The sequence below is a fragment of the Erpetoichthys calabaricus genome, chromosome 16 (genome assembly GCF_900747795.2).
Source record: "Erpetoichthys calabaricus chromosome 16, fErpCal1.3, whole genome shotgun sequence".
NCBI classification, from domain to species: domain Eukaryota; kingdom Metazoa; phylum Chordata; class Cladistia; order Polypteriformes; family Polypteridae; genus Erpetoichthys; species Erpetoichthys calabaricus.
Genome location: NC_041409.2, coordinates 97203333 through 97227833, shown reverse-complemented (window position 1 = coordinate 97227833; position 24501 = coordinate 97203333). Strand labels below are relative to the sequence as shown.

At 42.6% G+C, this 24501-nt stretch overlaps 1 protein-coding gene across 1 annotated transcript; it reads left to right on the top strand.

Annotated features, from left to right (window-relative positions):
- The first annotated feature begins 517 nt into the window (after nucleotides 1–517).
- psma3 (proteasome 20S subunit alpha 3) lies at nucleotides 518–24464 on the top strand. Its single transcript, XM_028821240.2, has 11 exons — nucleotides 518–679; nucleotides 14999–15081; nucleotides 15163–15286; nucleotides 15373–15474; nucleotides 16848–16921; nucleotides 19458–19530; nucleotides 21315–21380; nucleotides 23869–23915; nucleotides 23997–24064; nucleotides 24153–24217; nucleotides 24336–24464. Exons 1-11 carry the CDS (start codon nucleotides 659–661, stop codon nucleotides 24378–24380), a joined length of 768 nt encoding a protein of 255 aa, XP_028677073.1. The 5' UTR covers nucleotides 518–658; the 3' UTR covers nucleotides 24381–24464.
- Nucleotides 24465–24501: the final 37 nt, after the last annotated feature.

The following is a 24501-nucleotide window of genomic DNA, read 5'->3' as shown; positions in this document are numbered from 1 at the left end:
TGAATTCAGATTCCCCGAAAATCAAGGGGAAAATTTTTCCCATTTCAATGTTTTTTTATTTGTCCAGTATTGTGATCGTAAGCCTGAACATGAGTGGCTTGCGCAGCCTTTGAAAAACACGTTGGCGTTTGGTAACACCATAAAAATCTTGTGTTCATTTCGACGTTTTTACTTTTAGACGTGTAAATATTTGCATGTGTAGCATATTTCGACAAGGCAGCACAAATCGTCCGAACATCGGCTTCCCTGTACAGCACCTGTGCACCTACGCAAGCAGTTCATTCAAGGTGTTGTTGTTTGTAGACGTGCCCATCGAAAATGGTCAGGCATATCAAAGTCACTTTGTAAATGTCAGTTTTCCACTATGCTAACCATTTTTCTGCTATTACTTGTTCCTTTGGCACACCCTGTAAAGTTTACAACGCCTCCGTATCACTCCAAGCGCACCAAAGAGCGCAGACTCCGTTGCTGTGTTGCGGCAGGCGGGAGAGGCTGACGTATTGGATGCTGCGCGTCACAAAGTCTTGAATGTGATTGGCTGGCTTCCCGCCCAATCAGGGGAGTTCTTCTTCGCTGGTCGAATGCTGGTGGATGGCACTAATATAAGCAAAAGCTAAAGAGAAAGTGGAGGAAATTGGGAAGAACTGAACAGAAAGCAATGAGTTCAATCGGCACTGGGGTGAGTGTTGGGTGAAGATTAACGAAAACCGCCGGTTTATACAGGGTCGGAGTCGACGTATTTGGTCGCTTTTTGTCGATGCTGGTTTGAGTGACTCTGCAGTAAGGGATAGATGGATGGATGGATGGATGGAGTAAGGGCCGCCTTATGCCTGTCGCTTCCCATCCACAACTTTGTGTTTTCGAGCTGCAAGTCGATGTGCCCTGGGAGTTTGTATAATGTCGAGGAAGTCTGACTCCGCCGTAAGCACTTATTGCACGTAAGAGGCCCTTGTAGCGTCAGGATATGTCGCCTCCTGCGTGCTGAGTCACTCGAATGAGGATGAAAGTGAAAGAAGCCGCTGGACTCGTGCGCGGCGCTTTACCGGTAAACCGTGTCGGCTTGGACTGCGGACGGTGACTTAAAACCATTCGGCGCAGGCCGCTGCAATCCTCGTTTGGGTTCCGTAAACTAAGAAATGGGGAGGCTACTTCTCAGGCTGTCCCCGTGTCATCGTAGGCCAGTCGTACGCCGTTGTTTCTTCCTGAATTTTTTTTTTGTATTGATTTTGTTTATTTTGTACAGATCAGTTCGGACGATTCGGATTTGAAGGGCAGCGATGACTGTGGCCTGAAGGAGCCTCCTCCTTAACTCTTCATATATTTAAAAAAAATTCACCTGGTATGGAGGTGGTTGGGATTATGGCATTATATATAATCTTCTTCTTTCGACTGCTCCCGTTAGGGGTTGCCACAACGGATCATCTTTTTCCATATCTTTCTGTCCTCTGCATATTGTTCTGTTACACCCGACATAATATTCTATTTTCAAAATATGTAATTTATGTGTGTGGAGTGTTTTAAGCTTCTTTCTGTCTTTCATACCCTGGACAGCGGTGTCAAACTCCAGGCCTGGAGGGCTGCAGTGGCTACAGGTTTTCATTCCAACCCTTTTCCTAATCAGTGCCCAATTTTCACTGCTAATTAACTTCTTTTTCCCCTCATTTTAATGGCCCTGTTTTAAAGGATTCAGTCCACTGAATTTATTCCATTTCTTTATTAAATGACAGCCAAACAGAAATGAGATGTGAAACGAGCCAAATGATGTCCCACTAACCTGGGTTTTCAAACTCCAACCACTCTCTTCATGAGAATCTGGTTCTTGCTTTTAATTAAGCCACTTGTTTAATTCCGCGGCTTGTTGCTGCTCTCATTCTGCCACAGCAGACATCTCCAAAACTTGATTTTTCTGTTTTTTCTAAGACCACCGGCAAAATGTTTTGCTTACTTGAGAGATCAACCTTCACCTTTCTTTATCTTCTTCTATAACAAGTAAGCTCGCGATTCTCTAGAGCAGGGGTCTGCAACCTTCACTATCAAAAGAGCCATTTTGCCCCCTCTTCCTCCAAAGAAAAATAGTCTGGAGCCGCAAAACATAACACAGCTTATAAACTTTTAAAAGTTTTAATCTTTTTTTAGATTTTACATGTTACAACCACAGAATACAACAAACAGAAGTGCAGTGTGCATGTGTAGGCCTACTTTGAAATAAATTTAACTGAACTCTGCAGGCCTATTTGAGTCCTTCCTATACCTGTATAAAATTAAAATAAAAACTAGCCCACTTTAATATAAATAAAACATTTAGCTGTAGCTTAGCAGCTTTAAAAAAGTAAACATAAAATTCCATTTCAGTGTGCTCTCATCCTCTTCAGGTTTCCCTCTCAGCCAGCAATCAACTGAAGCACCTGAACATACAAAAAAACCGACATCAGCTCCGGGTCTGAAATAAATGTGGTTTTTTTTTAAATATTAGCCTATTAAATGCTATTGTTCTCACCTGTTTAATGTGACTTCTGTTTCTGAAGTTCGCTGCAGATCATCTCTAGCACTTTGAGCTACTTTTTGTATGAAAATGTGCTATATAAATAAATGTTGTTGTTCTATGTCGGGGCTATACGATGTGACTTTGACCTTCACACAGGACTGCAGGCTCATGTGTGAGGTGGGAGAGATATTTGGACTTTATGAAGTTCATGCTTGAGAAAACTTGCTCACATAAGTATGTTGAGCCAAAGATGGACAGGACTCCAAATGCATATTTTTTCATGTTCATATATGTTTCGGGAATGGCACTCCATGTATTGAAAACAAGTTTGTCGGGTTTGGGGAGGTTTTCAATATCAGTCCATTTGTGCTCTTTAGCGAGAGTAGCCTTCTGACGGGCGACTTCTTCAAGATCCGCTGTCAGGCATTTGAACTTGGACACCCATAAATCTTTATCCGCTATGCGGCCAGTTCAATTTCTAGATCGGGCTTACTTACTCCTGTGAATGCGGATGTGTTCAGCAGGGATGGGTCGATGTCCAGGGAAGGAGAGAGTGTTTTTTTTCTTTCTGAACTCACTGAATCTTTCTCTAAATGCAGCTTGCATTGCAATAATTGTACGGTGGAAATAATCACAATTTATGTGAATGTTCACTGCTTTGAACTCTCTCAGGGAGGGGAAGTGAGAGAGTGTACCTTTCTGTACATCTCTGGCAAACACTGTCATCATGCGCTCAAACGCCAAAACATTTAAAGTCAGAGAATAGATGCTCTGATCTTTTTATGAACGATTCTTTCAAGTATTCTCCGTCTGTGAACGGCTTACCCCTCCTTACGATCTCTTGAGCTGCCACAAAACTAGCAGCTGTAGTTGATTGTGGAGAAGTGATCCACTTTTTGAAAGTATGTTTGCTCTAAACAGCTTTCCGTTGCAGTTCCGAAATTGCTCTCTTTCGCTCATCTTCACTTGGGTATTTTTCAGTGAATGCTGAGTGCTTGTTTCGAAAATGTCTTTCAACGTTACATTTTTTGTTGTTCGATAATTTATCGCCACATATTAAGCGCACCGGTAAGCCAGCGTCGTTGGCGGTGAAGGCAAATGCTTCTGTCCACGCAGAATTAAACTCTCTGTTCTCTTCTGGGATTTATTCATGGTTAGTGCAGGGGTCGCACACTCCAGAAGCCACCTGCAGGTAAAGGCGAAGGCTATAGACGTAGATGTGACGCATATTTTAGTTGACAAATTATAAATAAAAAATAAAAATTAGATGTTAAAGTGTATAACAGTAGTAGTAGTAAATAAACATTATATATATTACATATATTATATACAAATTAAATTAAGAAATTGCCGTTATTCATTTTCATGTTTTTTTTTTTTTTTTTTTTTAAGGCCAAAAGGAGCCATTACAAGGAGGCTGAAGAGCCGCATGCGGCTCCAGAGCCGCGGGTTGCCGACCCCTGCTCTAGAGAATCGTAAATCCAAGAATGGCAATCAGTTTCTGTTCCGTCCGATATTTGGATGGATGCGTCTGGGGACAGTTCGTTTCAACGCGCTTCTGTTATTGTTTTTCTTCATGCAGTCTCGTTTTTGTTTTTTTTATGGCTGTGTCGTCGTATATGCGGTGGTGTGAGCAGTCGCGTCCGGGTGGTTGTACAACCTGGCGTGCACGCTTTACCTCAAGTTTAGTTCACAGGTCGTAGGCATGGTAAAGTTTCCATTTAATTCAATAACCCTATTTGAACTAAAGCGGTTTCTTTGTGTGGGCGCCTTCGTTCATTGTTTTTATCCATACGGGCTCATGTTTGTATTACTAATCGTTGAGCCCCCTCCATGTGGATACGTGCCTCCTTTGCCTGTGCTGTGTCAAAAGCGCGTTGTGGGTGTGCGCGTTCATTGTGTTTATCCATACAGGCTTGTTGTGGGAGCCTCCTGGCACAGTGGAGTAGAGCAAGTGTAGTTTACAGGTTGTGTTGTTTGGGCGTCACCTACTGACTCTGGGAAGCCGCTGCGTTTGACTCTGGGACGCCGCGCCGCAGTGCCCATGTGCTTCGGTGCATCCGCAGTGCATAAATTAACTGTGGTTTAGTAATATAGATACACTACCATGGCTGTTCATTTGTCTGTCCAGGATTTTATATCACCTGTAGCTCGCAAACTGTTTCACCTATTGACTTGAAATTCGGTACACATATACTACGTGACGTCTACTATCCGCTTTCGGGGTGATGATTTTATTACTCTTTTTATCTTTATTTTATTGTGGAATCAACTCTCAGCAGGGCAGCCGTGTGGCACATGCGTACGGGCGCTGTTCTCATTCCCTACCACCTTCCCTAATCATTCTTGAGGCAGGTTGAAGACTTAAGTGCCAGATTAAGTGAAAAATTAAACATACTAAGTAATTGCAACACAAAAACTAACAATCGGTTTTAACACAAAGATGCCAACAAAAGAAGAGAAGCAGCGGGCCGCTAGGGTGGAATAAAGAAGAGCTGCTCAGGAAGCAACAAACACATCAACCTCTGAGCAAATGAGTGATAAATGTACAGAGAAAGAGGAGGAAAACTAGAAACGGTCAAGTCAAGTGGATTCTGCACCGTTACTGGTTTTTAGATATTGTGTGATGGGCACACGTGAGCTGGTCATGTGGCGGTTTGTTTTCTGTCTCATTGTTTGGCTGCTAATTAAGGAAAAAGGGACAACTCAGGGGGGCGGAGTCAAGTTAATTAAAACTAAAGCAAAAGTTAATTAGCAGCAAAAACTGGCCACTGATGACGAAGATGGTTAGAATGAAAACCTACAGCTACTGAGGCCCTCCAGGACTGGAGTTAAATACTTGTAACCAAGAATCACAAATATATAGTAGTTTGTTATATAGAAATGTTTCATAATTTGTACTGAAGTCTTAACTTTAGTTGTATTTCATGTAAAATAAAGCGCAACAAAAATACATTTAGGTAATGTCAGTAAGTTAAAAAAAAAAAAAAAAAAAAAAAAAAATGAAAATTTGCACTGGGTGTGATGAGGATGGACAGGATTAGAAATGAGGACATTAGAGGGTCAGCTCAGGTTTGGAGACCAAGTCAGAGAGGCGAGATTGCGTTGGTTTGGACATGTGGAGAGATGAGGGGTATAATGAGAGAAGGGTACTAAGGATAGAGCTGCCAGAAAAGAGCAGAAGAAGAAGGCCTAAGAGAAGGTTTATGGATGTGGTGAGAGAGGACATGCAGGTAATGTGTGTGACAGAGCAAGATGACGAGGACAGGAAGAGATGGAAGAAGATGATCCACTGTGACAACCCCTAACGGGAGTAGCCGAAAGAAGCAGAATGTCAGTAAGTAAAACGAATGACATTTTGATTAAAACTACTTAAGTGTCATAGTTACAACATTGGACATACACAAGGATAGGGCGGAGTGGTGGCTCTGAGGCTAAGGATCTGTGCGAATCCCCGTCACTGCCAAAAGAGATCCTACTCTGCTGGGCCCTTGAGCAAGACCCATAACCTGTAATTGCTCCAGGGGTGCTGTACAATGGCTGACCCTGCACTCTGACCCCAAGGGGTGGGCGAAAAACTAACAAATTCCTAATACAAGAAGTTGTATAAGGCGAAATAAAAACCTTTTACAGAAAAGAGAAATAATTTGATATACAAGTGGAGTGTTTAATAAAACTATATGGGAAAAGTGTTTTTGCTACTTTTTGGGACACTACCACACTCTGGATGAGAACAGACCATTCAGCCCAGCAAAGCTTGCCATTCCCATTCACCTAATTTTCCCAAAATGCAATCAAGTCAAACTTGAAAAGTTTGTAAAGTCCATCTCCCTACCACACTAATTGTCAGCTTATTCCATTGCGTATTAATCGATTTATTCATCAGTTTTCTTCACCTACTCCTCCAGGGCAGAATCACAGTGAAGCTGGAGCCCTTCCCAGTTAGCATTTGCTGTAAGTCAAGAATAATCCTCAGACTGGGCAGCAGCCCATTTCAGGTTGAGCACACGGACTAAAGCTCATTTGGCCTCTGCTCTCCCCCTAACCTGCGTGTCTTTGGACCGTGGGAGTAATCTGGAGCACCTCGAGGAAACCCCCCATCTATCTTTGTTGATTTATGATTTTTGATTGTGGGGCACACGGTTATTTGTGCAGCGTGTGATATGCTGTAGTCTGTCAAGGCTCTATTTGTTCACTAATACCTTTAGCTACTTCCTCAAACAAGTTTGAAAAGCTCTCTTTAACTGAAATGATTCCTACATCCATTCTTTTATGTAAATAAGGTATATAACTCTTTAGGTACTATAATAATGCATCCATTACTCATTTACTCTTGTGTAACAGGATGACCAAAAGAATATTTTTATGCCGTAACACTTGTAAAGCAGGAGCAGATCGGTTATTCATGCCTGTGCAGTGTGGCATATTGACAGCCTGGTAAAATTACTTGTTTATGGGAAAACTAGGGGGTTCACCCCCTGCTCACTTCACTCGCCAACCCACACAAGCGCCTGTGATACGCACCAGCCACTTTGCATCTCTACGGCTCGCGTTGTGGAGAGGGGGGCTAAACGCACCCCAAGGGAATGCAGTCGCTCCTCCGAAACCCCCTCTTAAACGCCGATACAATGGGAAACGCATAGTGTTGTGTGTTTTCTTTTTTTCTTTTTTTTAAAATTTTTTTTAAACCTCCTCTTTGCTCGATCAGCTGCTGCTGCTGTGCCACGTGATCTGCCAGCGCTTCAAACATTTAAAAGCCTGTACAGCAGCTGTCCTACTCTTTGTCTTTTTATTTCCGGCCCCGGGCCTGGTTAAATCTCTTGGCACATAGTCTTGTCTCGCAGGACGTTAGTTTTTTAGATTATAAATTAAAAACTGAATAAGAATCTGAAAATCTAACATCACATTAAAGTTTGATAAATTCGGAAAGGAATGATACCAAACATATATATGTAGGCTTTAAAATAAGCACGATTTAAAGTGTGACAAAAAAGCCACATAAAATCGTTGCACGTTTAGACTTAGGATTTTATTTATATATATATATATATATATATATATATATATATATATATATATATATATATATATATATATATATATATATATATATATATATTATATTATATTATATTATTTATAAATAAAGAGTAGATTTTCACAGGTCTTACAGTAAATATGTAATATCAAGAGAAATGTGTCTCCGTTAAGCCCTCCAGGACCACTCTAAAGTGACGTTTTGTTTGTAGGTCACATTACAGAGATAATCATTTTACTGATGCTGTCAAAGTATTATGAAGACCCAAAGAAGTGTTAAAGTTCTCGTTACCTATTAGTAATAGATGTATTTCTGCAGTACCTAAACTAAATTGTTACCATAAGGTCATATTATCAAAGCAGTTCATTTCTGTCTCTCTGGATGCATCCTGTATGCTTTCAAATGCGCTCACGTTTTACAGAAGCAGCACGCCTGTGTCAGGCTTACCGTCTGCCGCTCTTGGCTCTACTTAACGTTTGTTACTCATCGTGAATCGATCCATTTCTGTGCTTTGCTGTGACATTCGAGTTGTTGCTGTGGAACTGCCGACTTTGCTCTGGGTGAACAGAAAATGTCTGTGCCACTGGTTCTATTGGAATTACCCGCTCACCTCTGACACGCTCTGGTTTGTCCGCCTTGGAGTGGACGGAGAAGTCCACTGGACGTGGGGAAAGTGCAGTTGGTTCTGTTGGTGAGAATTGCATTTCATCTTGCTTTGTTTTTTGGGATGGATGCGTTTTGGCAGAATGTGGATTGGATTGTCGCCATGTTGTTTCGTGGCGGTCTCTGTTATGGCGCAGTCTTCCATTGATGATCAGCAGAATCATTTGAACTGTTTGGGTGTCAGCTTGGGACACATTTGTTCAGACTGTCATTTGGGTAGTTCTGTGATTCTGCAGGTGCTTTTGTTATTGTCATTGCTCTGAATTTAGTTGAAATATTTCATTTTATTATATGGCTTATTGTTCAGCGCTTTGTGACACTTGTCTGTGATAGGCGTGTTATAATATATTTTTACTTTTCATGTGCTATAACTGTAGACATCAAATTTTTTTTTTTTCCCCCTGAAAAATATTTGATGTTTTATGAAGGACGGCATCCAGCTGAACACAAATAATTTCAGATTGACTGCATCGTGTAGGATTGTAATGAAACAGAATTTTAGCTTTTATCGAATTTAGTGTGTTTATTCACTTGATAATGCTGACGCCCCCCACAATTTTATTTAGTCACATATAACCATGAAAATTGTGGTTTAAAGAAAATTTTCTCTGCCATTTTAGTGCATTTACCAGCAAGCCCGTGATTCTCGAAAGAATCGCAAATCCAAGAATGGCAATCACTTTCAGTTCCCTCTGATACTTGGAGGGATGAAATATCATGGAGGGTGGGTGCGTCCTGGGAAAGTTCATTTAATTAAATAAACATATTTGTTGGAGCTGTGACTCAGTTGTAGGCGTCTTCGTTTATTGTTTTTAGCCATGCAGTTTCGTTTTTGTGTTTCTATGGCTGTGTCGTCAGCGAGAAGTCGTTTGCTGACGGTGGCGGATTCGCGTGCTGAAGTGGCAATGTCGGCTGATCCGGGCATGGAGGGCCACGTTACTAAACAAACGTGGTATATGCAGTGGTGTGGGCGGTCGCGTTCGGCGGCTGTACAACCTGGCGTACACGCTTTACCTCAGGTTTAGTTTACAGGTCGTAGCCATGGTATAGTTGTCATTTAATTAAACAAACATATTTGTACTAAAGCGGTGTCTTTGTGTGGGCACCCTCTTTCATTCATTTTATCCATACGGGTTCGTTTTTGTATTTCCGTTAGTTGAGCTGTTTCTTTTTTGGAGCCGTGACTCCGTTAGCTATAAGTCGTTTACTGTTAGGAATTATAATCACACTTACGTTTAATACGGAGCGTTCGTTTATTGTTTTCTTTCTTCTGGTGTCGTTTCTGTGTTTTCTGTGGCTGGACTGTTAATAATCCATCCATCCATCCATTTTCCAACCCGCTGAATCCAAACACAGGGTCACGGGGGTCTGCTGGAGCCAATCTCAGTCAACACAGGGCACAAGGCAGGAAACAATCCTGGGCAGGGTGCCAACCCACCGCAGGACACACACACACCAAGCACACACCAAGCACACACTAGGGCCAATGTAGAATCGCCAATCCACCTAACCTGCATGTCTTTGGACTGTGGGAGGAAACCGGAGTGCCCGGAGGAAACCCACGCAGACACGGGGAGAACATGCAAACTCCACGCAGGGAGGACCCGGGAAGCGAACCCAGGTCCTAGGGCTGGGCGATTAATCGAAAAGTAATCGCAATCGACATTCAGAACCTATAATCGATCAAATTTTTCCAGGTCGATTATTTCGATTACTTTCCCTTTAAAAACACTACCGCGTGTGGAGTCACGTGAACCTGCTCCGTTACGTTAAGTTATTCCACCGACATGTCGAGCATGGAGAGCTTAAACACTGACACAACTGAGCAACAAGAGCAGCTTGTACCAAAGAAAAACGCAGTCTCCGTCATTTGGACACATTTTGGCTTCAGTAAGGATGACATCGAACAAAATGAAGTCAGATGTAGACACTGTAGAAAAACAGTTTTGACGCCCAAAGGTAACACCACCAATTTGTTTCAACACTTGAAGCACAATCACGTTACTGAATATGAACAGTGCATGGCTCAAAAAAAACAAAAAGAGACTGACAAGCGCCCAGCAACAAGTGCCTCCGCAAAGCAGATGTCGATAACACAAGCGTTCACAAATGCCACGCAGTATGAGAAGAGTTCAAGAAGATGGAAAGAAATAACTGACGCTATTTGTTATTACATCGCAAAGGATATGACTCCCTTGGCTACAGTGGAGCGAAGCGGGTTTAAACACCTCGTTAAAACTCTCGACAGAAGATACACTGTGCCATCGCGATCACATTTTTCTAAAACTGCGCTGCCAGACATGTACAAGACATGTTGTAAAAATGTAGCTGCTGAACTGAAAAATGTTCAACACTTTGCAGCCACATCTGATCTCTGGTCAAGTAGGACGATGGACCCATTCTTGAGCCTTACTTTGCACAACATTGACGACGATTGGAAGCTGCGCCAGAGATGCCTTGAGACGGCATATTTTCCAGCCGATCACACGGCAGATATGATTGCGCAAGGTCTGAAAGATATGCTTTCTGAATGGGACCTCGCGGAAGAAAAACTTTCAGCCATTACGACAGACAATGGTTCTAATGTTGTCAAAGCTGCTGCGCTTAATGGATGGTTACGGCAGCAGTGTTTTGGACACCGCCTACACCTTGCAATTGGTAAGTACACGTCAGCTTAATTAAATATAATAGCATAAAAACAAAAGAGGTCATTAGGAAGCTTTTTTAAAGGGAGTGAGGCAACACCTTCAGCAAGTTCAGCTACACCCACTCTGTCACTTCAGCAATCGCTAGAAACAGAGATGAGCAGCTATTTGGTGTCCCCCATGCTGGATAGTGAGGCAAATCCACTGGACTGGTGGAGGAAGCATCATGTACACTTTCCCACTGTAAGTAAGGTGGCAAAAAAGTATCTCTGCATACCAGCTACTAGCTCCCCATCAGAGCGGGTTTTCAGTTCGGGCGGAAACATTGTTACATGCCTCAGGTCCTGCCTGAAACCTGAAAAGGTTAACATGCTCGTGTTTCTTAGTAAGAACTTAGAGTAAATTCATGTTCATATAGTGACATGACAAGATCGCTAAGATCACCTCATGCAACAGTGTTTAGAGAGTTCTATTTTCAATACAACATTAAAATATTTGTTTACAGAAGATGCAAGAAATGCAGTTTAAAATATTATTTACAGGATATATAAGAGTTATTTTATTTAGAAGAGATACTGCTTATTTTCTACTTTTAATAAGAAAAACATTAAAAATAATTTATTTTGTTTCCAAAAGTGCAAGTTATTTATTTTGACTTTTTTTATAAGAACAAAGTGACTGTTTGTTTTAGGCAATGTGTGCTTTAATTTCAGTTGTTCAACATTGATGTTCAATAAATAATCACAGACAGTAGACAGTGTGTTTCCTTCAATTATTTTAAAATCAAGTAATGCACCTTTCATTCAAAAATCTCTCACTTGTAATATGTGAGCATATTTACTGTACAAAACTTGTCAGTGAACTATGAGGGCAAAAAATAAATAAATAAAATAATCGTTCATTAATCGTAATCGAGTTACAATGTTCAATTAATCGAGATTTTGATTTTAGCCCAAATCGCCCAGCCCTACCAGGTCCCCAGATCACCCAACTGCGAGGCAGCAGCGCTACCCACTGCGCCACCGTGCCGCCCACTGTTGTTAATGTATTACTGAAATACTGTAATGTGATGCAAATATGCTGTGTAGTCTGGACGTCTGGGGATTCCGTACTGTAATACTGTAATATGATTCAAATATGCGTTGAATCGTTTCGTTTGTGTTTTCTCCGTGGCTGTGTCGTTATCTGTGGGCTCGGATTTGTATTTCTGTTAGTTGAGCTGTTTCGTTTCTGAGCCGTGACTCCTCTGCCTGTGGTGTTTCAGAAGCGTGTTGTAGGCGGCAGTGCGCATGCGCTTCGAAGTCTGCTGAATCCTCTCGTTTTTGTTTTCTCTGTGGCGGGCTCGTTGCAGTGCGCCTCGATGCGCCCAGCGTCCATGTCCGGTTTACAACCTTTGGTTAGTAATATGGATAATAAAGTAAATAATTGTTTTACTTAATTTTTTTTACAATTTTTAGTTCTTGAGTATTTTGCAAATGATTTTTCTTTAATCATTTATCGTACACAAGAAGCTTCTTTAAAAGTATTACTAAGATAAAGCCTTTTTTATCATCTAGGGATCTTGAGATAGCTACTCATGCGTTTATTTTTTCTCGCCTCGATTACTGCAACTCGCTGTATTCTGGAATTAATAAATCCTTGATACACAGGTTACTGTTGGTACGAGGGACAACCAGAGACAGCTGACCAGAAGATCTAAGCACTCTAGATGGCTGATGTAAAACACACAGTTCAGATAAATAGGCAGGAGTAAGCCTATGTAAAGATTTAAAAACTAGCAGCAGGATTTTAAAATCAATTCGAAAACTGACAGGCAGCCAGTGTAAAGAAGCTAAAATAGGAGAGACAGACTCATACTTTCTTGCCCCAACCAGAAAGCGAGTGGCAGCATTTTGGACCAAGTGTAAAACCAAGGGGACAGACAGGGCTTTTGCAGCTGCTGCGCCTCGCCTGTGGAACTCTTTACCTCATCATATAAAGGAGTCATCTACAATTGAACTGTTTAAAACAAAAATAAAGACTCATTTCTACTCGCTTGCATTCAGTTACCTTCAGTAATACTGATGGCTTCCTCTTTGTGATTATATAACATCTATTTATTATGTGTTTTATGTTCATATATTTTATTTCTATTTATGTTTTAATTTGTTCTATTTTTGTAAAACACTTTGGCCACAGCATTACTATGTTTGTTTAAATGTGCTATATAAATAAATTGACATTGACATTACATAATAGATCTTCTTTGCAAAATTATTTGAATACTAAAAATGAATTACCGGTATATTTTGGTCTCTCTTTTTTCCGTTCGTGCTGTTATGATATTAGCGTTTGGTTGCTGTGGAATATAAATTTCAATGACAGAACGGCAAGCTTATAACCGTACCTCCTCACCGCGATCATCAAGGCTACTGCTTTACAAGAATAAACCGTCGATGTCAGCCCGCATATTTACCGACTCCACTCACTGGAAGAGGCAAGTGGGGGCAATCGGACGCGTCTCTCGCGCGTATGCTCTTATATATCGCGCTGTATTCTCTCCGTCATTGTGTGTGCATTAAATGGAATCGCATAACCACTGATTACGGTGAAATGTTTTGCGTAATTGCATCGGTTTTGACGGATTGTTGTATTGTCATCGATACTGAACACACGTATGCAAAATTTTGAAGAAATTCACTTTGCCAAAAGTGGGATTAAAATCGGTTGCAAGATTTGACCCAGACAGAGACAAAGGAGTCGAGTTAAATAAAATCGTTTAAATGGGCGTTTGCTATAAAATGGCACGTCATCGGAAAATTCTAAAGGTGACTTTTTTTTTTTTTTTTTTTAATGATACACCCAAGCAAAATCTTCATTCAGTGTGTCTCTCAGTAGAATGACAAGCAGTTCAGAAGTTTCAAAGGCTTTTATTGACAATGACATGAAGTTTATGCGCAGAGTTCATATTTGCTGTGTCTGCCCTTTCTTTTTCAAGACCTCTGACTGACAGACGGCCTGCCAGGGTGAATTGCAATCAACTTCTGGGCCCAATCCTGACTGATGGCAGCCGCCCATTCTTGCAGAATCAACGCTTGGAGTTTGTCAACATTTGGGGTTTCTTTTGTTTGCCCACCCGCCTCTGGAGGATTGACCAATGGGGAGGTTCTCAGTGGGGAAATTCCTGGCCATGGACCCCCAAATTTCAATGTTTTGTTTCCCCAAGCCGCTTCGTTCTCACTTTTGCTTTCTGGCCCGTTGCTCCATCATGTTGGTCACCCAACTGTTGTTGGATGGTTGGCAGAAGTTGCTCTCGGTTGATGTTTTGGTCTCATTCTTTATTCCTGGCTGTGTTCTTAGGCCATATGGTGAGTGAGGCCTGCACTCCCTTGGCTGACATGAATGGTCTCAGGATGCTTAACTGTTGGCGTGACACAGGACTGATGGCAGCGCCACTCACCTTTTCTTTTTTTCCAATCACAAAGGGGAATCATCAGAGACCGTGACATGACCCCAGAAGACCTCAGCAGTTCATTCCCAGAATATCAGTCTGTCCCTGATGGTTTTTCTTGGCTTCTTTGCTGCCCTTCTTGACACCCACCAGGCCGTCCTCCAAAAGTCTTCACCAGCCTGCTGCCATTCCTGAGTAAGCTCTGCCCTGGTGGTGCCCGCAGCTGAATCGACTTTAGGGGACAGGCCTGGCACTTGCTTATCTTTCTTGGGCACCCTGACGCCTTCTTCACCCCTCTATTGTAACTCCCATCAGCGTGACAGAGTGACCTCCAGCCTCGTCCTTGTCACCGTCACCTGTGTGAATGAGAGGATCACTGAAGTGACGTCAGCAGGTCCTTTGGTGGCAGGGCTGACATGCGGTGGGTTTTTGGGATGAAGTTCTTAATCATGGCAGAGGGGGAGTTTGTAGTTCATCTGATCCTCGTCAGAACATTCTGGAGTCGATGCACATGGCCATCATAGAAATAGAGGCAGCAGACTTTGTGAAAATTAATTGTGTCATTCTCGGCTGTAGTTTGCTCAGTAATTTCTCTTACCCAACTAACGAGGGTAACATTTGTGTTTTTTGTAAAACCCCCCCAAACATCAGTTACCATCAGATTGTGCCTATATTGGCGTCTGGTCAGAGTGCTGTCCTGTTTGCATGTCTCCCTGATGTGCTTTTCTCTTTTACAGTATGATTTGTCCGCCTCTACCTTCTCTCCAGATGGCCGCGTTTTCCAAGTCGAGTACGCCATGAAAGCGGTGGAGAACAGCAGGTAAGATGGCCCCCCTTCTGTGCCCTCGGTTCACCGTCATGTAGTGACGTCCCTCACTCTTGTGTGCTTTCCTCTTAACAGCACAGCCATCGGCATCAGGTGCAAAGATGGGATCGTATTTGGTGTTGAGAAGTTAGTGCTGTCCAAATTGTACGAGGAGGGCTCAAACAAGCGCATCTTCAACATCGACAGACACGTGGGGATGGTGAGGACCCCGTTTTTAATTTCCCATCACAACATCAGACAATGATTAAGCCGGGCAAGTACTAACCACTCTCCTCCTCTTCAAAGGCGGTTGCAGGCCTTTTGGCAGATGCGAGGTCGCTTGCTGAAATTGCAAGAGAAGAAGCGTCAAACTTCAGATCCAACTATGGCCATGACATTCCACTAAAGGTAAGTGATAATAAGGGCGAGATTTGGGAGTGGACCTCTTCACCGCTTATTAAGGAATGTTTGTCTTGTGTGGTTGACGGTTGCTGGCATGTCCTCCGAGTGAAAAGGATGATGGTTGCAATGGCAGGGTGCACCAAAACACGATGAGACCCTGTCATGACCAACTTGAGCAGGAGTACGGCACCAGTGCACAGGCCAGGAGGTGGCGGTGGCGGCGGTGTAGCATTCAGGTGCTGTCAGGGTGTTCTGCAAAAGCTTCTTTCACCTCCTGCTCTGCGATTGGCAAAACGTGTTGTAAGGACGCTAGGGGTCGCTGTTGCCCCTTGAACCCAACAGACAGACTTTCGGGACACAAAGTAAAAGCAGTAAGAACCATTTTTAAATGTATTGTTCTCGCCAATTGTGCCCAAAGCGCCACAGCCACAGTAACACCGGCAATAAGCACAAATAAATCGACAACAATCACAATTCTCTCTCCTCCCCACTCTGGCTCCCTTGCTGGGTTCCCATCAGTCCTTTTAAATAGTCCTTGACCCGGAAGTGCTGCTGTCCTTCTGACCACGTGACTGGCCTGGCACATCCGGGGTCTAATGAACTGACATTTCTCTTCAGCCCGGAAGTACTTTTGGGGCTTCCGTCCTCTTGACTACCTCCATACTTCTGGGCTACAAGGAAAGGATGAGAGTCCCCAGGTCCTTCGACAGCACCCCCTGGCGGTACCCAACAGGGCTGAGCAACCGAACTCCCAGGGTGCCCTGCGGGAATCCGGGGCACCGTTACACTCCAGGGGAGCTGCCATCTAGCATTTCACGAGGGAGGCAGTGTCGACAAGTAGCTGCCTTCCCCCATTCTTCCATTCCAGGGGTTCTCCCAGCCAGTTTGAGCTGCTGGCCGTCCATCACAGTGTACGTGGGCAGGGGCACCAAAAAAAAAAATAAAGAGAGCCTGTGTGCCCCATTTTCAAAGCAAAACTCCATCCAAGAAATCTTCTCTCTTCATGCAGAATGGAGATTAACAATGACGTGTTGAAGCTGGCAGGGGCACCCTCCGCCCCAACGAAGGCACTTGGAGACGCGAAACAGACAGCAGAATTAAGGTTTTATTGTAAGGCGCGCATGCAGACTCGCTTACGAGGGAGCAAACGGCTAAAGGCAACTCTCACAAACTACTGAGCACCATTTGGAGTTGCTGCAATGACATTTCGGCCAAATGGACTCGCCTGCCTGCCTGCCCCATCATTTGTTCTTTGAGTTCAGCCCTCTGTTGGTTGATCCTTTTCATTTCCATCCATTCGTTTTCTCCTGCTGTCGTGTGTTATACACCCTTGGGTTGTGCTTTTTATTTTTTTATGTCTGTTTCTGTTTCTCCAACAGCACCTGTCGGACCGCGTGGCGATGTACGTTCACGCATACACGTTATACAGCGCCGTGAGGCCGTTTGGCTGCAGGTAATGGACACGCCGTTGGCACACACAAGACTGTAGTAAATGTATTAAAGCAGTTAGTTGGAATGAAGCTTAATTTGTTCTGATGCTGGGAGGGTGGAAATGGCTTGACGGTCCCGTGTCCCATGAACCTTCCTGTGAAGAAGTGCTTTATGGAATTTGCTTTTTGTTTTCCCCTTGATGCCATGTTGTACCCATGTCTGTTTGTCAAATGGGGATTGACCCCTAAAAGGTGTGTGTGTGGCTCACAGGTCCCTTGTACGAGCCTCTGGTCAATTCTCGTTTTGAAGATGACCAGCATTTCACATGCACTGTGTATGTGGGTCTGGCTTGCTTTATCCACCGATTTGTGTAATATTTTGCATTCAGATGTGCTCTGTGTTTGGTTTTCTTCATATGCAATTTTAATTTGAGAAAACCCCCAGATTTTGTTGTATGTCATCATATTGCTCTTTTTGGGCAGGACAACAACAGTTAGTCCACATGAAGCTGATAAGCCTGTTTGGGCCCGGCCAGTACTGGGATGGGAGACCAACCGGGGAAAGCTTGGGTTGCTGCTGGAAAAAGTGTTGGTGAGACCAGTAGGGGGCGCTTAACCTCAGGTCTGTGTGTGGGTCCCAATGCTGCAGTGCAGTGACAAGGGGACACTGCTGTAAAAATGGCACCGTCCTTCAGATGAAACAAAAAACCGATGTCCTGACTCTCTCTGTGGGCATCCTTCGTAAAGAGCAGGGTGTATCCTGATGTCATGGATTAAATTGCCCACCATAGCCTTGTCATTCTGGCCCCGTAATCTTCCCCGGTCTCTGATTGGCTCTTTCTGTTGCCACTTCATCATGTGGTGATCATCCAGGTGGGTGCTGCACATTAGTGGTGTTTGAAGTGGCTCCCCACTCCCTATGTAAAGCACTTTGAGTTGTGAGAAAGGGGCTATATAAGTGTAAACTGAATGGTTAAAGGAATACTCCACCCGAAAAGAAGTGTTTTATGTTACTTACCCCCTGTGGTGTAAGAGATGGCCTTGAAGAGAACGTAGTCTCGTGTTTTCATGAAGAACAGAGATAGCAAAGATTGTGATAGAAGAGGACAACAGCAAACTATAAATGACATCCATGGACCATTCTCACTTTACTTGTACTGCTGATGTCGAGTCACCCAGTCATTATGTTCACAATTGGGCAAAATGGATGGATTTTTTTTTTTTTAACATTTTATAACGTAATTCTGCAGCACATGTAGAAGAAACACTTTTACGCAGGATTGAGCTTTTGAATTGAAGACCACTTCTGCCATCATTCATTGGTCAAGAGGCCTGTGTTCTGCTGAAAAGCGTATTCCCGTGTAGCCTCATGACATGACATGGGTGACACATGTAACAAGACTTATTTCCCCCCCCCCCCATTGTCCTGTATTGGTATCAATAGACCCCCCCCCCCCATTCCGTCAGAAAGCGTATATCAGTTCCCCATGAAAACAGGAGATTAAAATGTTTTGCTCGTCCATTACTACAAACTACATGGGGTAAGTGACGTGTATAAAAATGGTTGTCTTCTTTTTTTGGGTGAAGTATTCTTTCACAATCTGCACTGCATTTGGTTTTGTCCCACATCTTGTGTTTCTGGGTTACAGGGGGTCCTCAATCACAGTCCTGGAGGGCTGCAGGTTTTTATTCCAACTAGTTTCCTAATTCGAAAGCAGTCCATGTTGATAACGAAACTTGGTATTGAACTGTTTGGCTTTTTGATGCTTGCATTCATTCATTCATCCGAGAGGACTTTGAATTGCAGTGTTGAGTTTCCTTCTGTGAGAACATTAAGTGAACAGATTTAAACTTAATGGTCCTTCCAATTCCCCCCTCATTCATTTCAATACATTATTTTATCACAGATACTTCATGGTAAGCATGTGAGCTGCTGGTTTTGATTTATCTGCACCTCATTATTAACGTCTGATTAAAAGAACGGGCAACAATTAAAACTTAAATGCAGCTGCTAAAATCGACAATGGGCAATTAAGGGTTCTGAATGCTAACGGGCAAGAGAACTAAAATTAAGCCCAAAAACATACTGTAAATAAAAGGGTTCTAATTAAGAAATTGGTTAAAGTGAAAACCTGCAGCCATAGCAGACCACCAGGACTGTAACTGAGGACCCCTGATACACAAAGGAACTCAAATGTGTCTTTGATAAATGAAGGCACTAACGAGGCATAGCGTGAAATACCAACTTTCAGTATCAGCAAGGACTGAGTTCTAATTAGGACACTGGCTGAAATGAAAACCCGTAGCCACTGCGGCCCTTCAGGACCGGGATTGAGGACCCCTGCTCTAAAAGATCCCCGCATGCTCTGGCAGCACATCCAGGGTTGATTTCCTGCATTGCCAGAATGCAGAATGTGGCACCGTCTTCAGGAAGAGCAGATGCCCGTTTGACAGTCCTGTGATGACACAGCAGGATTTGGGTACAAGGTCCAGGTTGAGGTCTGCTTTCTAATCTTTTGTGATCATCTCCATTAACTCTTTTTTAAAATTCTCTTGCAGCTTTATGTTAGGCTCTTATGACGAAGATGATGGGGCACAGCTGTATATGGTGGACCCCTCAGGCGTTTCTTACGTGAGTCCCACTTCAGTTCATTAATACTACTGCATGTCCGATTTGTAATGGAGACCCAACTCCTGTTGTGTTTTAGAACATAAGAAATTTGACAAACTAGAGCAGACCACTCCTCCGATGTCCATTTGTTTAGCTAATAAATAGGTAAGCTGTCCTGATATCTCCTCCAGATCAGGGCCATCTTAACACACGGGCACGCCGAGGGGCCACATGCTAATCGATGTATGTTGTGACTTGCTGTCAGTAAATTTAATTATTAAAGTATAAATATTTGTTGTCATGTTACAAGTGGACATTTGCCTCTGATTTTTTCGTACCATGGTCACCTGTATGTGTACGGATCTCACGCACGACATCATGTAAAAGCAGATATACGTTAACATCACATCAACACAAACTTTTGTGAAATTTCTTTGCAGAGACTTGAACATATATATTAATAATAAATTTATAGTCATTTCATACTATTCATATTCATCTCTGTCTTTATGGTTTACCAATGGAGTATCATTTTTATGTTCTGTTGTTCAAATGTTTGTGTCGATTTAAAACACATTCTATGATAAAGATTAAACGTTTCTTTTGTTGTAAGTACCAATACAGTAAATATCTGCTTCATTTTATCAGCCATTTACATTTTTAGGTAGGGACACCCCAGTTCACTGCTTGGCCTGGGGGCCTATAATGCTATTAGATAGATAGATACTTTATTAATCCCAAGGGGAAATTCCCATACTCCAACAGCAGCATACTGATAATAACAATATTAAACTAAAGAGTGATAACAATGCAGGTATAACAGACAATAACTTTACATAATGTTAACGTTTACCCCCCCCCGGGGTAGAACTGAAGAGTCGCATAGTGTGATGGAGGAACGATCTCCTCAGTCTGTCAGTAGAGCAGGACGGTGACAGCAGTCTGTCACTGAAGCTGCTCCTCTGTCTGGAGATGATCCTGTTCAGTGGATTCTCCATGATTGACAGGAGTCTGCTCAGCGCCCGTCGCTCTGCCACAGATGTCAGACTGTCCAGCTCCGTGCCTACAATACAGCCTGCCTTCCTCACCAGTTTGTCCAGGCGTAAGGCGTCCCTCTTCTTTATGCTGCCTCTCCAGCACACCACCGCGTAGAAGAGGGCGCTCACCACAACTGTCTGATTGAACATCTGCAGCATCTTTTTGCAGATGTTGAAGGACACCAGCCTTCTAAGGAAGTATTAAGATGGCCCTGATCCAAATACTTTGAGCTTTTCTGCTTTGGAGTTATTTTGAAATCCAATCACCCATGATCTTGTTGTGAACTGTCCTGTAACACGTAGTACATGTTAACAGCTGGAAATGGCCTTTCTAAAATGACAAATCCGTGACATTTACAGCAAACAGGGGTGTCACATTTAGCCCGGCCTGCTCACACGTGATCTGACCTGGACAATTCAAACTTCTTAACTGAACTAGCAGGCGCATTTACTGTGAAGATTGAGGGCCTTGAACCCGCGTTACACTTCTAACCATTTCCACCGAGATTAGACTTTTTCGGTTAAAGTGACGTCAGCCAACATCTCCTACCCAACGTCACGGCACTGAATGGCTTTCCAGTACACGATATTCTTGACAAATTGGGATCCACAAGCAGTAAAATGCAAAGCTGGGGAAAATTTAAACCACATCAGTGCCCTCTTCATACAGAAATGCAGAATCTCAAGTGCTTGTGCCTTGATATTTTTTTGTGATATAAATAAATACGAGCTAAAATTCTGAGGCTTTGGTTCTCTGCTTCTTTCTAGGGTTACTGGGGTTGTGCTATCGGGAAGGCTAAACAAGCAGCAAAGACAGAGATTGAAAAATTACAGGTAAGTCCTGACATTCCATCTTGGCGTAGTGACAAAGGGAACGTCTGTGGGCGTCATGGAAACCATCAGTTCCATTTTGGGATGGTGTTGTGTGAACCGAGGATGACCAGCGTGGGGTCTTCGACTGGTGCTCCACTGAGTGAGTGAATGGAGAAACGTCTTAGAAGGTGAATGCTCTATGCGGTTATGGCGTCACTTGAAGTACCTTCTAACGCAGGGGCGCTGAATTCTGGTTCTGGAGGTCCGCAGTGGGTGCAGATTTTCATTCCAGCCAGTTCTAGGATTAGAAGCCAGGCCCAGTAGATAATGAAACTCGGTTAACAACATCCTGACTTGTGATGTTGTGCTTTAACAGAGGAGCTTCTATAGAGAATCAATTCAATTGAAATGTCATCATAAGTGGATGTATTACATTATTTAATGTATTCAACTTCAACGAATGAGTTGATGTTTTAGACCTCCGAGTCCGATTTACATTTTTGCGGGGAAAGTATTGAAATCGTCCAAAAATTTTTGAGATTTTAACAAATCAGTGTTTTAGTCCTGAGTCCTAAAATAACTTGAGTACCCTTTACTTTAGTTCAACCAAATTTTGCATACAAGTATTTGGTACAAAATGTAGATTTATCAACTTACACTGTACATCAATGTACATTGATTCTTTAATGTACATTATAAAAATATAATCCTTGTCTTGCAGTTTACCCCTCAAATATCCATCCCCATATCCGAGTATACAAAAAAGTCAAGAGGAGACCACTCCTGATTTTATTTAAATTTTGTAAGGTTTAACTTTTAATGTTACTCTGTCTTTGTAATTTCTTTAATAAATAATATAAAAGATAACCACAACAGGTCAGGGTGCTGATTCACGCTGCCACTAATGAAGTGACTTGTATCCCGTGTGCTTTTACTCAACACAGGGTTACAAAGCTTCCTAAAGGAAACTCAGCTGTTTTGATCACCACAAATATTTCGCGATGTTCTAACATAAGTGGGCAGAAAACGGAGATTTGGGCCACCACTTAAAGACGGAGCTGGCCTGCTCTCTCCCTGTCGGTCAAACCCATTGAGGCACTGGTTTGTGTGATTTTTATGGGCTATCCAAGAAATAAATTGTCAGACGGTGTTGGAGAAGGAATTCAGAAAAATCGGGCAAACGAGATAAGACTTCATTGCAAAGTGCCCAACGCTGTCTCAGCTGTGAAGTGAGCCCCTTAGTCTGGGTCAGCCTTGTAGTTTTTAACAATTCTTATCACTAAACAGTTTTGCTTGACACATTTTCCATCATTATTTGCTCATTGGGTAGAAGTACTTTCTATCCATCTTGACTTGAAGTGACCATCACCTAATCACCTCTCCATATTCACATTCCTAGCCTTGAGCTGATAAGTATTGGTGGTTTTCTGGTTATTTAGAAGAATAAAAGGTACAGGCATGAGCTTTTAATAATTAACTCTTACATAACCTAAAGCTAGCTCTTGTTTTCCTTTCATTTGATTCCATTGATTCGTAGATCTTAATTCTCTAGAACAGGAATTTCATTCCACTGTGCACACATGACCACACATCACAACTTGACCGATGACGTTTTTGGAGAAGCCCACCTGAATATAGGTACTGAGTGTGGGGTAGAAGCCCCAGTCACACAGAGCACAAGCCACTTTTATTTATTTATTTATTTTTTTTAGAGTAGGCCAGTTCACAATTCAGAATACGGCTGAATGAAAACTGAGGAAGTTGGTAAAATCCCCTCTTGCTTTGATGGTAGATTATTTCTTTTTAAATTTCTTGCTTTATAGTCCTTCTAGTGTGTGTTCAGTTCAAACTATTTTGCATACATTTATTCTTAAAGAGCTTCCGTAAAGAGACAAGTAAAGTTGAGTCTGAGGAGCTCAGCAATTTTAAATCTACATTGATTCATCCTTCAACTCCAGTCCTCTACACGCCCCCCCCTTAAACTTCGTGGATTCAGTTATTCAGTGAGCCTCCCAGTTCATTAATACAAAGAAGCAACATTCAAGGTGCCAGCCGAGCAAGAAGTTACCACAATCACAAGAACAACAAATTCAACTGGCGAGAGCAGAGACCCTGATGGACATGTCAAATAGGAGAGCCAGCACTTACAAAAGTGTTCTTTAAATGGGGGCCTAACTATTTGCTTTCTTCCCTTACCCCCCCACCCCTTATACAGATATACCTGGCTAAGGGTGGGCTGTTAATTTGGTGACACTCGGCTCTTTTTTTCCCATACATTGAAATCTAAAACTGGGGGACAAGCAGACTCCACGTTACTCCAGAGAATCCTGCACCGTCCTTAGTTTCATTTTAGCTTGTTATTAGTAAAGTAGCCTGGGGGCCACTGCTCACCCCTTGAGAGAGGGCCCCTCCTGTGTGGCACCCTGTCGAACTATGGAGGGATTTATGCAGAGGAGTCCCCTAATTAGTACATCGCTTAATGGACTTTTATAACTTTTTTGCATTGCAGATGAAAGACATGACATGCAGAGAGCTGGTAAGAGAAGTGGCCAAAATGTAAGTGTGTATAAAGTGGGAGGGCAGGGGGTCTTTGTTGCCCCATGTGTTCCATGTTTACTTTTTTTTTTCTTCCTGTAGCATTTATATTGTGCATGATGAAGTCAAAGACAAAGCCTTTGAACTGGAGCTCAGCTGGGTGGGTGAAGGTGGGTCTTCATTCTTTGTTGTTGATTATAAATATTTTTAATGTGACGTGTTAAAGAGTGACACTCAATCTCCGTAAACTCCCCTTAGTTACAAATGGAAGACATGAGTTTGTGCCCAGAGACATCAAAGAAGAAGCAGAAAAATATGCTAAAGTAAGCATTTCACTGGATGAATTGGGGGGGGGGGGTTTAGTTTTGGGGTTGTAGGTGGGCTGGGTGGTCAGTGAGTCTCTTTCGTGTGTTTAAACATCTTTTCCATTTCTTATAATAGGAATCACTAGAAGAGGAGGACGAATCAGATGAGGACAACATGTAGAGCCACAGCATTTAGGACCCGTATTTACAAATTTCTTGCACCCCCCCATACAACAAATTTTGCAATAAAATGTGACCGTGGTCATCTGTGTTGGTTTTCAAAGTTAATGTTTTATTTCAGA

Coding starts and splice junctions, on each gene's coding strand:
- psma3 (XM_028821240.2), top strand. CDS start 659: ATGAGTTCAATCGGCACTGGG. Junction 15,475..16,847: donor GCCATGACATTCCACTAAAG/GTAAGTGATAAT, acceptor TTTCTCCAACAG/CACCTGTCGGACCGCGTGGC. Junction 24,218..24,335: donor AAGCAGAAAAATATGCTAAA/GTAAGCATTTCA, acceptor TTCTTATAATAG/GAATCACTAGAAGAGGAGGA.